The 12,501-nt window shown below is 43.0% G+C and overlaps 1 protein-coding gene across 1 annotated transcript in view; it reads right to left on the bottom strand.

Annotated features, from left to right (window-relative positions):
* The window catches only part of EPHX2 (epoxide hydrolase 2), a 75,045-nt gene that overhangs the window by 58,344 nt on the left and 4,200 nt on the right, over positions 1-12,501 (bottom strand). The window contains exons 2-5 of the mRNA XM_005684042.2: positions 8,261-8,345; positions 5,216-5,375; positions 3,529-3,719; positions 1,443-1,565 (exon numbers count right to left, since the gene is read on the bottom strand). Coding sequence (XP_005684099.2) covers positions 1,443-1,565; positions 3,529-3,719; positions 5,216-5,375; positions 8,261-8,345 — 559 coding nt within the window. The remainder of the gene's footprint in view (positions 1-1,442; positions 1,566-3,528; positions 3,720-5,215; positions 5,376-8,260; positions 8,346-12,501) is intronic.

Here is a 12,501-nt window from a genome sequence, read left to right as displayed (position 1 = left end):
GAGAAATCTTTGAAATCTTCTTTAAAAGTCTGCCTTCATCCACCAATCTGGAAATTTTAGCTGAACAACTAGCTGATCAATTATCTGGGCTAGACCCATGAGGATGGTTTCAAAGCATCACCCACAGCATCGGTCTGGAACTGTAACTCTGGCGATTGTCTTGGCAATTATATTTGTTGTTTACCGTTGCCTTTCTGCAAAAATTGTTAAAACTAAACAACTCAAATGGTCAGGACCTTTTTTTACAAATATAATAAAATAGGGGGAATTGTCAGGGAATGTTTAACAGTAGGACTCCTGTGTGCTGTTTCCTATCTCTCTTGAACCCTCTGTTCCTTATCAGTTCCTGATAGGAGCGAGAGGAGTGGCAAGCCACTCCCAGGACTGAGGTCAAAGAGATGGGATTCTTGCATAGGATTTCCTTCATTAGCTTTTCCATATGGTGAAAGGGATAATCTATGACTGTCTTTTGATATGGATTGCCTTTTGGCATTATGGCCTCTACTGCTCCTTGTTTCCTAGGTAACTTGTAAAGCCTGGTCTTTTGATCTTTATCTGAAGAAGCTACCTTGTAGTATGGTATATATAGTCACACAGAATTCAATAAAGCACACTTGTTCCATCAGAGTTGGGTCCCCATGTCCTTCCTTCTCTCTCTCTCTCTATTTCTGGCTTATTCCCTGGAGTGCGAAGGCCAGCTGTGTAACCCAGGGAATATTAGCCTCTTTCCTTCTTTCACTTTCTTATTGTCGACTCCAGACCACCAGGTTCCGGTGCATTAAAGGATTCCAACAGCAGAGAACTGCTTGGTGTGGGGAAAAACCTCCACATATTTGGTGGTAATAAGTGTCAGAAAGAAAGTGTGTGGCAACTAAGACTTGATGCAGCCAAATAAATAAGTACATTTTTAAAAGAACAAAAGATGCCTCCTTTCTGCCAGAGAAGCTAACCCCCAGCAGCCCCCAGCAGCCCCCAGCAGCATCTTGGTGGGCCTCCCTCTCTCCTGAGAAAGGATCAGATTAACTTTGGGGCCTTCCCTCTGACTGCCAAGAGGGTGTGACCCAGGTGGAACCAAACCACTATGCCCGAGTTCCAGAAGCATCACCAGGCAGATCAGAGAACAGGGCTCCTGACCACTGCAGAGGAGGACCCAGCAGTGACATTCTCAGTATTTACTCTGAATGTGTGACTCTGAGGGCCTTGCTCTAGTCTTGGTCCCCTGCCTCTGACCAATATAGATTCTTGCTCTCTGAGCATCATTTCCCTGTTTGCTGACTGCAGAGAAGGAAATAGGAAGTTTGTCACAGACATCATGCTGGTTACAGGAAGGGTAACAGTCTTCCACCCAGGAGGTCCTTGCCTGGAACTCCACGTGTTTTGTTGAGAGTGGCTAAACACAGGCAAGTGACAGGAAATCCGACTCGGCACAGATGGAAAGTTACCTGCACCCCGGTTACTTTCTCCAGCTCCTTCAGGGCCGCATCAATGTCGCGGACGAAAATGGTGACCATTCCCATCTCACGGGCTGGCTGCAGATTAGTTTCGAAGTTATCTAAGAAAACCACCTGAATGCAAACAGCATGGATGGTAGCGTTAGTTTGATCAAAGCAAAACTTAAGCATGAGGGCCACTAGCCTGAAATATGCTACAATGTGGACGGTGGCTGAGGTTAAGAATTAGTAATCTCGGGACTTCCCTGACAGTCCAGTGGTTAAGACTTTGCCTTCCATGCAGGGGGTGTGGGTTCTATCCCTGGTCAGGGAGCTAAGACCCCACAAGCATCTCAGCCAAAAAACCAAAACATAAAACAGAAGCAATGTTGTAACAAATTCAATAAAGACTTAAAAAATGGTCCATATAAGAAAATCTTAAAAGAAAAAAAAAAAGGATTAGTAATCTCATGATCAGATTGATAAAATATTGAGTTATTTTTCTCTCCATGTAACTGTTCACTCTTAAAATTAATTTTGTAATTAATTTAATTATGTAAGCATACATATAAACACACAGTTAGATACACATGTTCCCTGAAATCTGAAACTGTAAGAAGATGAAAGATACATATAAACTTACCAGATGAAACTTAAAATTCATCTAGGAATATCAACATGTATGAATAGACCCCCTCCAAAAAATGTTTGGAATAGACCTATAATAAGGTCAGATAATAAAAGGCTTCATAAAATATGAAGCTATAAAAGGTAAAAAGAAAAAGTTTTGTTCTAGAAAAGAGATAAACATATTAATGAAATAGAAGGGTCTAGGAATAGACTCATACACAAATGAGAATTTAGTTTCTAATAAAAGTGTCATGCCCAGTTGGTAAGGAAAAGGATTACTTAAAAGATTAAATATTTCAACTGTTTAGGGGGAAGAAAAGTTATTCCTTCCTTCACTTATTCCCTATATAAATTGAGTAGATCTGATCTAAATTAAAAAAAAAAAATGATCCTTTGGTGCTTCCCTGGTGGTCCAGTGGTTAAGAATCTGCTTTGCAATGCAGGGGACACTGGTTAGATCCCTGGTCAGGGAACTAAGATCCTACATGCTGTAAAGCAACTAAGCCCACCTCTGCAACTACTGAGCTCGCACGCCACAACTAGAGAGTCCATGTGTCACAACGATCAGCTTACGGGTGAAAGGGGCCAACAGGAAAGTGTCAGAGAGGAATTTTGTCTTGGGCCAACCACGTTTGTGGAGAAGAGAGTAGTGAAACACAACAAAAACAACATTTTAGACCAGATAACCTAGACACGGCATGAAGGCAGGAGTTAAGGGTGTGGGGGTGTCTACAAGGAGACTCCTGTAGTATTGGATCCCCTTCCTGTACAGACTTTGGTTGGGTGACATTAGCCTGTGGTCTTGGGAAAGTCTCCCAGGGTCTATGTTTCTTTATAGGTAAATGCAGCCAGCTGGTCTGGCAGCTTTGGACAATAATGACTGTTTTAACCAAGCTCTCCAGGGTATCTTCCCAACCCAGGGATTGAACCCGCATCTCTGAAGTCTCACTGCATTGGCAGGTGGGTTCTTCACCACCAGCGCCACCTGGGAAGCCATTCTGAATGGTCTGGACAATGATGCCTGTTTTAACCAAGGTCCTGCAAGAGGCACAGAGGTTAACAAGAGGCCCATCTCTGGTAGAACTTCCTAGGCTGAAGGGGCAGGTGAAAACACTTTAGAAGTCCTGGCCTGGGAGAAGTCACTCCCACCACTGGACATTGGACCACTCTGCCAAGTCCCAGGTGTCCCCTACCTGTTCACACCTCTTTAATGTTTTAAAAATTTATTTGTTTATTTGGCTGCATCAAGTCTTAGTTGTGGCACCTGGGATCTCTCCACCTGGGTGTTCAGGCTTAGTTACCCCAGAGCATGTGGGATATCAGTTCCCCAACCAGGGACTGAACCTGTGTCCCCTGCATTGGAAGGCAGATTCTTAACCATTGGACCCTCAAGGGAAGGTCCCTCAATTTTTCTTGATTGCAATCACTCTAAAACATTCTTTTCCATTGAAAGGCAGTGTCCACGTACCTCACTGGGGCTGGTCTTCAAGGTGTCCAGCACAAACTTGTAGATCTGAGGGTCAGGCTTGACCATTCCAATCTGGGATGACTCAATCAGGAAATCAAAGTGTGGCTTGAGCTCACACAACACCTGGGCCATGCTGCCTCTCTCAGCGCTGTCATCCAGCCAGTTGTTGGTGAGGATGCAGGTTGTAAATCCTAAGCAAGAAGGTGCCAGTGAATCGGCCAGCTACAGAACTTTGCTCTGAGAAGCTCCGGGTGTCCCACTGAGGGGGTCCCAAAGATGGGGCCAAACAGGGTTCTGCTCACTTACATCAATCTCCTGATGCCTGGCTTCTCAACGGACAAGTTGGAAAAGCACCATCTTTACCCATCCACCCCTTCTGATGCAGACATGAGATCCAGCTAATGGCATGTACCAAGGGCTTTTGGATGGAGATGATACATCCCTTCATTCCTTGCAATTGCAGAGCAAGAAGCTCATCTGATCAAAGTGTTTTAACTTTCATCAGCCCCTTTGATCCTTACACCTTTAGGGCAGGCAGCGTAGGCCTTACCATCCCACCTTTACCAACAGGAAAATGAAAGCTCAGACAAATTCTAACGTGCCCAGAGCCACACAGTACAGGTAGAGCCAAGCAAGGCCTAGAATCCCACCTTCTGACTGCCACTCCAACCCTCCACCCTCCTCCCAGGCCACGTTACTGCAAACTTTGTTAGTGTGTGTGTTGTTTGTGTGTTCAGTTGTGCCTGAATCTTTGCAACCCTATGGACTGTAACCCTCCAGGCTCCTCTGTCCATGGGATTCTCCAGGCAAGAATACTGGAGTGGGTTGCCATGCTCTCCCTCCAGGGAATCATCCTGACCCAGTGATCAAACCCAAGTCTTCTGCATTGGCAGGTGGGTTCTTTACCACTAGTGCCACCTGGGAAGCCCTTTCCTTCTTTATACCCAACTGCATTTTTACATAAGTATAATCTTAGTGTTCTGACAGTTTTACCATTCTGCTTTTATTATTTAACCTCCTGTCTAAAGCATTTTTCCATATTTTAAATCATCTTTGTAATTAACAATTAAAATTTCTGTGATAAATAAGTAAACGCCTATTGAAAGGCGTTTGAAACGCCTATGAAACGCCTCATGTCCTAGACTATCTGACACCCCTTGAATCCATGTCAGCCAGCTCATATAGCTCAACCACTGTGACATGAAGAGGTTGAGAAAATCATGGTTGCTTAAAAGGTCTTGTTGTTTGGGACTTCCTTGGTGGTCCAGTGGTTAAGACTATGCTGCTTCCACTGAAGGGGGTGTGGGTTTGATTTCTGGTTGGGGAACTTAGATTTTCTGTGTCTCATGGCACAATCAAAACAAAACAAAATATAAAAGGCTTTGTTTTATAATCGCTGTGATAAGAGGTTGGGTCATTCAGGTCATTACTGGTACCATGGTAGGGGGAGAATTTTGCTCATGAGGCATAAATTGCTAATTAAACAAAATTCTTTCTTACAGATATTCTGATAGTGCTTATTTTGGCCATTTCCTAAAACTTACTTTGAAGCTGTGTTTGAAGAACAGCTCTCCATCTAGGCCCAGAAGATTCTTGATCTCAAATCACATTTCAACACACTACAACCTGACTTTCCCAATGGTTCTGTTGCAATTAGGTCAGAGAATGGCCAGTATTGGATCCTTACCCTTCTGTTTGAGAGTGACAGCTGCCTGAAGCATGGGGTAGTTGATCTTTCTTGCTGAAAGTACCTTCTCAAAGATTTGCTTGATAGAGAAATTCTCTGGGAGGCAGATTCCAGAGTCCTTGGAGCATTTCCTGCAGTCTTCTTCCATGAATGGCACCCACTGCAAAAGTGAATTGATGAGGGACTGTCAGTTGGTACAACCACTTGGGAAAGCTTTGGGCAGCACATACTTAATCTGAACACATGCATTGCCTGTGAGCCACCAGATCTGTTCCTGGACACATTATTGTTCATCACTCAGTCATGTCCGACTCTTTGCAGCCCCACAGACTGCAGCACAGTGGCTTCCCTGTCCTTCACTATCTCCTGGAGTTTGCTCAAACTCATGTCCATTGAGTTGGTGATGCCATCCAACCATCTCATCCTCTGCCTCCCCCTTCTCCTTCTGCCCTCAATCTTTCCCAGCATCAGGGTCTTTTCTCAGCATTAGGGTCCTGTACACATACCCAGTGGAAATTGTCTACACATGTCAAAAGACATGAGCCAAAGTGTTCTAACAGTGATATTCCCAAGAGCTCCCAATTGGAAACTACTCAAACATCCCTATTATGAGCCTACTTTTGTTTCCTCCAAATTCATGTTGAAGTCCTAAACCCCAGGACCTTGGAATGTGATGTCGTTGATGAGAGGGTCTTTAAAGAATCATTAAGGTAGCTCAGATGGTAAAGAATCCACTTGCAATGTGGGAGACCTGGGTTTGATCCCAGGGTTGAGAATATCCCCTGGAGAAGGGAATGGCAACCCACTCCAATATTCTTGCCTGGAGAATCCCACGGACAGAGGAGCCTGATGGGTTACAGTGCATGGGATCACCAAAAGTCAGACACAACTGAGTGACTTTCACTCACTCACTTCCCTAAGGTAAAATGAAGTCACTGGGGGCCCTAATCCAATCTGATGGGTGTCCTTTAAAGAATAGGAGATCAGGGCACAGATACACACAGAAGAACCAAAGTGTCTGGACAGGGCAAAGGAGGCCATTTGCAAGCAAATGAGAGAGGCCTTAGGAGAAACCAGCCCTGCTGACACCTTGATCCTGGGTTTCTACCTCTAGATCTCTGAGAAAATCAATATTTGTTGTTTAAGTCACCTGGTCTGTGGCATTTTTTAAAAATGGCAGCACCAGCAGGAGACTTGAGTTTGATCCCTGGGATGGGAAGATTACCCTGGAGGAGGAAATGGCAACCCACTCCATTCTTCTTCCCTGGGAAATCCCATGGACAAAGAAGCCTGGTGGGCTACAGCCTATAGGGTCACAAAAGAGCTGGACACGACCAAAGCGACTGAGCATGCACATACTACAAATTTAAAAAGTCAAGGTTGTAGTAATAATAGTAACTACTATTTCTTAAGCACTTATTACATGACAAGCACTGTGCTAAGCACTTTTCAATCTTCATAACAGCCTAGGAGATGGACAGTGTTATTTGTCTCATTTTATAGATGGCAAAACTGACTTTGAGAGCTTCTGTGACTTGGTGTGCTCACACATCTGTAAGTGGGAACCGTGACCCACATTCTGTCCCTAGATTCCAAAGTCCACCCATCACATAGTTATTAATTAGCAAAAGTGCCTCTGACCCAGTGGTTTGGCCTGAAAACAACTACTCTAAGGATGACTACTATTAAAAAAAAAAAAACACGAAAATAAGTTGGCAAGGATATGGAAATACTGGTAACCTCGGGTGTGTTGCAGAGAAATGTAAAATGGTGCAGCCACTATGGAAAATCATATGGTGGTTCCTCAAATAATTAAAAACTGAAACTGCCCTATGATCTAGCCATCCCACTTCTGGATATGTACCCAGAAAACCTGAAAGCAAGGTTTCAAACAGATATTTGTACACCCATGTTCACAGCACCACTGTTCATGATAACTAAAAGGAGAAAGCAACCCAAACATCCTTCAAAAGATGAATGGACAAACAGAGTGTGCTCTATGCATAAGTGGAATACCATTTACCCTTAGAAAAAAGGAAATGGTGACACAGGCTACAGTATGGATGAAACTTGAAGACCTCATGCAAAGGGAAATAAGCCAGTCACAAGAGGACAAATGCTGCATGAGTGTTGGTTACTTCAGTTGCGCCCTATTCTTTGTGACCCCAGGGACTGTAGCCTACGAGGCACCTCTCTCTATGCATGTGGGATTCTCCAGGCAAGAATACTGGAGTGGGTTGCCATTTCCTCCTTCAGGGGATCTTCCCGACCCAGGGATGGAACCCAGGTCTCCTGCATAGGCAGGCAGATTCTTTATCATCTGAGCCACCAGGGAAGCCCATATAAAGAATACATGGAAAATGCAATAGTGGTTGCCAGGGGCTGGGGGTAAGGAGGGGTGGGAAGTTGCTGTTTAATGGGTATAGAGTTTCAGTTTTTGAAGATAAAAAGAATTCTGGGACTTGCTTGGTGGTCCAAAGGATTAGACTCTGAGTTTCCACAGCACAGAGTGTAGGGTCAATCCCTGGTGGGGGAACTAAGATTCCACATTCCAAAAAATGTGACCGAAAAAGAAAGAAAGAAAGAAAGAAAGAAAGAAAGAAAATACAACATATTAACTTAACATTTTTTAAAAAAACAGTTCTGGAGATGGATGGTGGATTTGGTTACCTAACGTGAATATACATAACATTACTGCATTGTATACTTAAAAATGATCACGGTGGTAAATTTCATGTGATGTGTATTTAACTACAGCTTAAGGGGGAGAAAAAGCTACTCTGGCTGCTCTAATTCCCTGGCACACATCTTCAAGGGCTTGGGGAATTTCCCAGTCACTGGGGCATGCCCCTCTGTTTGGCTCAAAGAGACAGTAAACCAGCCTGAAATGTCTCCACACCAGTCTTGTGAGTTAAGTGTTATAAGGGGTAAATGGATGAGGCAGAAGACGTGGTCCTGCCCTCACAGAGCTTATGGGTAGTGGGGGAAGATGGGTGTGTAGGCACAGAACATCTCCTTAAGGGGGTCTATGAGACATCACTGCACCTGGGAAAATGTGATCTCTCCCTTCATCACACGGGTGCTGGGACCATCCGGGCCTCCTTTCAGGAAAGCTTTACTCAGAAAGCCTCTGCAAGACACAAAGAAACATTGGGAACGTTTAAATGACTTCATCACAACAGCAGGTAGGGGACAGACACCTCGATGGTGGACTTCTAGCTTCCGGAATTGCTGTTGAAAACACCCAGTTTGTAGTCCTTCTTTACGGTAACCCTAGCTGATTAATACATTGGTTCATGTTTATCCTGTGTATGTGGCCCAGAGGAGAGGCAGACAGAGAGAGACCAGGTCATTACCCTCTTACTTTCCTACATTACAAAACAAACTGTTCCATTCCACTTTCTTGATAATTTCTCACCTCCCATGGCTGGCTGGGTGACATCAGACAGTTAGCAGATGGCACATACAACTCTGTTCCCTCAAATTCCTGGCCGATGTTTCTAACCCGTCACATCCTATACCACTGCATTCAGACACTGATTTATAGTCCTTCTTAGTATAGTGCTCTAGGCAAAAACTTAGAATGGAATGGAATTGGCAACCCAGTTGAAAGTATTAATATTTAACATTCCATGTTAAGAGGACAGATATCTGGGAGTTTCATATCTGATAAGTCAACAACCTTTTACCCAACTAATCCTCTTGCAGGTAACAATGATTAACATTAAGACATAAGATAAAAAAAAAATCCCTACTATTTTTAGCTTTGTTCAATTTTCCAACATCAACAATGGCTTTGGCACATCTGTGCCATTGATTGTCTTTTTTTCAGATATGACTTTATTAAATTATACTTACATGTCATCAAACTCACAAGTTTTCAGTGTACAAGTCAATGACTTGTAGTAATTTTTGTAGTGGTGTACAAACATCACTGTGTTGCAGTTTTAGAACATTTCTATCTTCCCTGGTGGCTCAGATGGTAAAGAATACACCTGCAATGGGGAAGACCTGGGTTCGATCCAGACCTGGGTTGGGAATATCCCTTGGAGGAGGGCACGGCAACCCACTCCAGTATTCTTGCCTGGAGAATCCCCATAGACAGAGGTGGGCTACAGTTCATGGGGTCACAAAGAGTCAGACATGACTGAATTACAAAGCACAGTGTGGTACATCACCTCGAAAAGATCCCTCATTCCTTTCTCAGCTGCCACCCACTTTTAAGAAACAACACACAGTTCAACTCAACAATCTTTTGTTGAGGACCTAAGGTGTCAGGGCATTGTGTCTGGTGCTGTGATAGAAAAATGAAAAAATATGGATATATTCTTAGGGAGCTCCTAGAACAAGTGAGGCAACAAATAAACAAATAACTATTACACACTGGATGAGTGAGATGGAAAAGCACAGGGAGAATTGATTTTGCTGCCTGAAACTGGGGGTAGGTAAAAGAAGAGGACAGAGAAGGCAATGGCACCCCACTCCAGCACTCTTGCCTGGAAAATCCCATGGACGGAGGGGCCTGGTGGGCTGCGGTCCATGGGGTCACTAGGAGTCAGACGTGACTGAGCGACTTCACTTACACTTTTCACTTTCACGCATTGGAGAAGGAAATGGCAACCCACTCCACTGTTCTTGCCTGGAGAATCCCAGGGACGGAGGGGCCTGGTGGGCTGCCATCTATGGGGTCGCACAGAGTTGGACACGACTGAAGCGACAGCAGCAGCAGCAGCAACGAAAGAAGAGGAAATGAAGGAAGACTGTAGCTGTACAGGAAGGAGAGGTTGATAACTCTATAAAACAAAAGGAGGCAGTATTTTTACTGGTATCTCAGAGAACCAATTGGAGATAAGTTGTTGGCACTGGGAAGCATGACTTTCAAATTTTAAGGTTGCTTAATAAAAGCAGGGAACAGTGAGATGGCTATCACAGAAATGAAATTAGTGAATCAAAAGACCCAACAAAATTTCCAAGGACAAAGAGTAAAATGATGAAGCAATTAAAATTAATGTGCAAGCAGGGAGGTCAACTTGGTGCTCTTTGATGGTCTACAGAGGTGGGGGATGAGAAAAGAGGTCCAAGAGGGAGGGGATATATTTATACACAGAGCTGACTCACTATGTTGTACAGTAGAAGTTAACACAACATTGTAATTATACTTCAATTTTTTAAAAAAGTTTAAAAAAAGAATTAATGTACAAAACGATAAGGCCTATGGAGGCCAAATTCCTTCAATAAACAAGAAGAATCACAGAAAGATCAGAAAGCAATAGTCAAAGGAAAAATGGGAGAAGATGTTTCCAGGCTAAAGAAAAATCTGAGTTCTTAAATCAAAGGTGTTCACCAAAAAAATAGTGTCCACCAGTCAAAATTAATGAAAAAATAACCACAGCAGATAGAGAGTGGGGAAATGTTTCAATTCTTGGGATAAGAAAGTCTAACAGACAAATTTTGGGCAAAAAAAAAAAAGACTATACACGAAAGAAGGACAATTCAGACTGACAACAGCCTTCTATGCTTGCAGCTTTAAATGTGAGAAAATGGTGGAGTAATACACACTAGACATTGAGATAAAAAGATGCCAAGAAAGAATGCCCCCCAAGTCTATCCCCAGACAACTTATGTCCAAGGAGGCACCTTTGTTTTAGAGATCTCGGTTGCTTTCATAAGTGATCAAATGGGCTATTTGTTCTATTTCCATGCTTTAAATTCCTGCTCTTGTTTGAAATTCACCAATAAAGAGTGAGCCCATGAAACCATGGCCCACATCCTGAACCCTGATAAAAGCAGAACCCAGGCCCAGGTGCTCTCATTCTCCTCATATCCTCACTATGTGACCCCAGGTGTGCTGTGTAACTTCCAGGTCTCATAAGTAATAAACCTTTATTTTTTTCAAAGTTCCCCAATGGCTACTGCTGAAGGGTGTCTTGTAATCACAATAAGAACCTCAAGGACTGGCCTAAACAGAACATTGGTTATTGATAAGCTGAGACCCACACAAATCAGGTTCAGGCAGGGAAAACTAATATAGTAGTTTGCCATCATGCCTTTCCTGGAAGAAAAAAAAATACAAGAAAGACTTCCAGTCAACTTAAAGATAGATCAAAATAAAAATCCTGAGAAGAGCAAAGAAATGGTTTAAAAGAAATTATAACAAACAACTATCTCATTCAAGAGAATTATCAAATGGCCAGTGAGCACCTAATAAGAAGCCCAACATCATTATTCATCAGAAAAACGCGAATTAAAGCCATGGTGCCAAAGCACCAGGCTGGGCTCCCTGTGTGATATAGCAACTTCTCACTAACTATCCATTTTACGTATACACAATAGTGTATATATGTTGATGCTACTTTCTCTATTCGTCCCACTCTTTCCTTCCTCCTCCATGTCTACAAGTCCATTCTCTACATCTGTGTTGCCATTCCTTCCCTGCAAATAGGTTCATCAGTACCATTTTTCTAGATTTCACATTTAGGCATAAATATGTATTTGTTTTCATCTTTCTGACTTATTTCACTCTGTGGGATGGGGGGAAGGGAGGGAGGCTCAAGAGGGAGAGCATACAAGTATAATTATTTCTGATTTGAGTTGAGTTGTTGTATGGCAGAAACCAACACAACACTGTAAAAATTAAAAAAAAATACAAGGGCTAAAAAACATACAAATGAACCATGAGATAACACCATAAACCTACCAGATTTGCTAAATTTAAACAGAATGACATCAAGTACTAATGACAATGTGGAGAAACTAGAACTCTCTTATAGTTCTGGTAGGAGCAGGATCTGATACAACTGCTTTAGAAAAATTGTATACCTACTGAGAACTTTTATACTGACAAAGGGCACAAACATTTATGCAGTAGAGTTATAAGGCACACAACGTCATGCACTGATTAAAATAGTGTGAAAGGAAAACCAGAAGAGACCCTGATGCTGGGAAAGACTGAGGGTAGGAGGAGAAGGAGGCAACCAAGATTGAGATGGTTGGATACCATCACCAAATCAATGAACATGAATTTGAGCAAACTCCAGGAGATGGTGAAGGACAGGGAAGCCTGGCATTCTGCAGTCCATGGGGTCTCAAAGAGTTGGACACGACTGAATGACTGAGCAATAACAATAATAAATAAGTGAGTGGTCTAGAATGGAGCCAGGAGGCTGCCGAGGACGCATGACTTATGTAAGTCTCAATCTGGGTGAGACCATGTATTGTTCTACGTATTGTCCTAGAAGACATCAGAATACCTGCCAGAAACTCAGGATACGTACTAGGCTCCCTTC

The sequence above is a fragment of the Capra hircus genome, chromosome 8 (genome assembly GCF_001704415.2).
Source record: "Capra hircus breed San Clemente chromosome 8, ASM170441v1, whole genome shotgun sequence".
NCBI classification, from domain to species: Eukaryota; Metazoa; Chordata; class Mammalia; order Artiodactyla; family Bovidae; genus Capra; species Capra hircus.
This window is presented reverse-complemented; position numbering and strand designations above follow the sequence as displayed.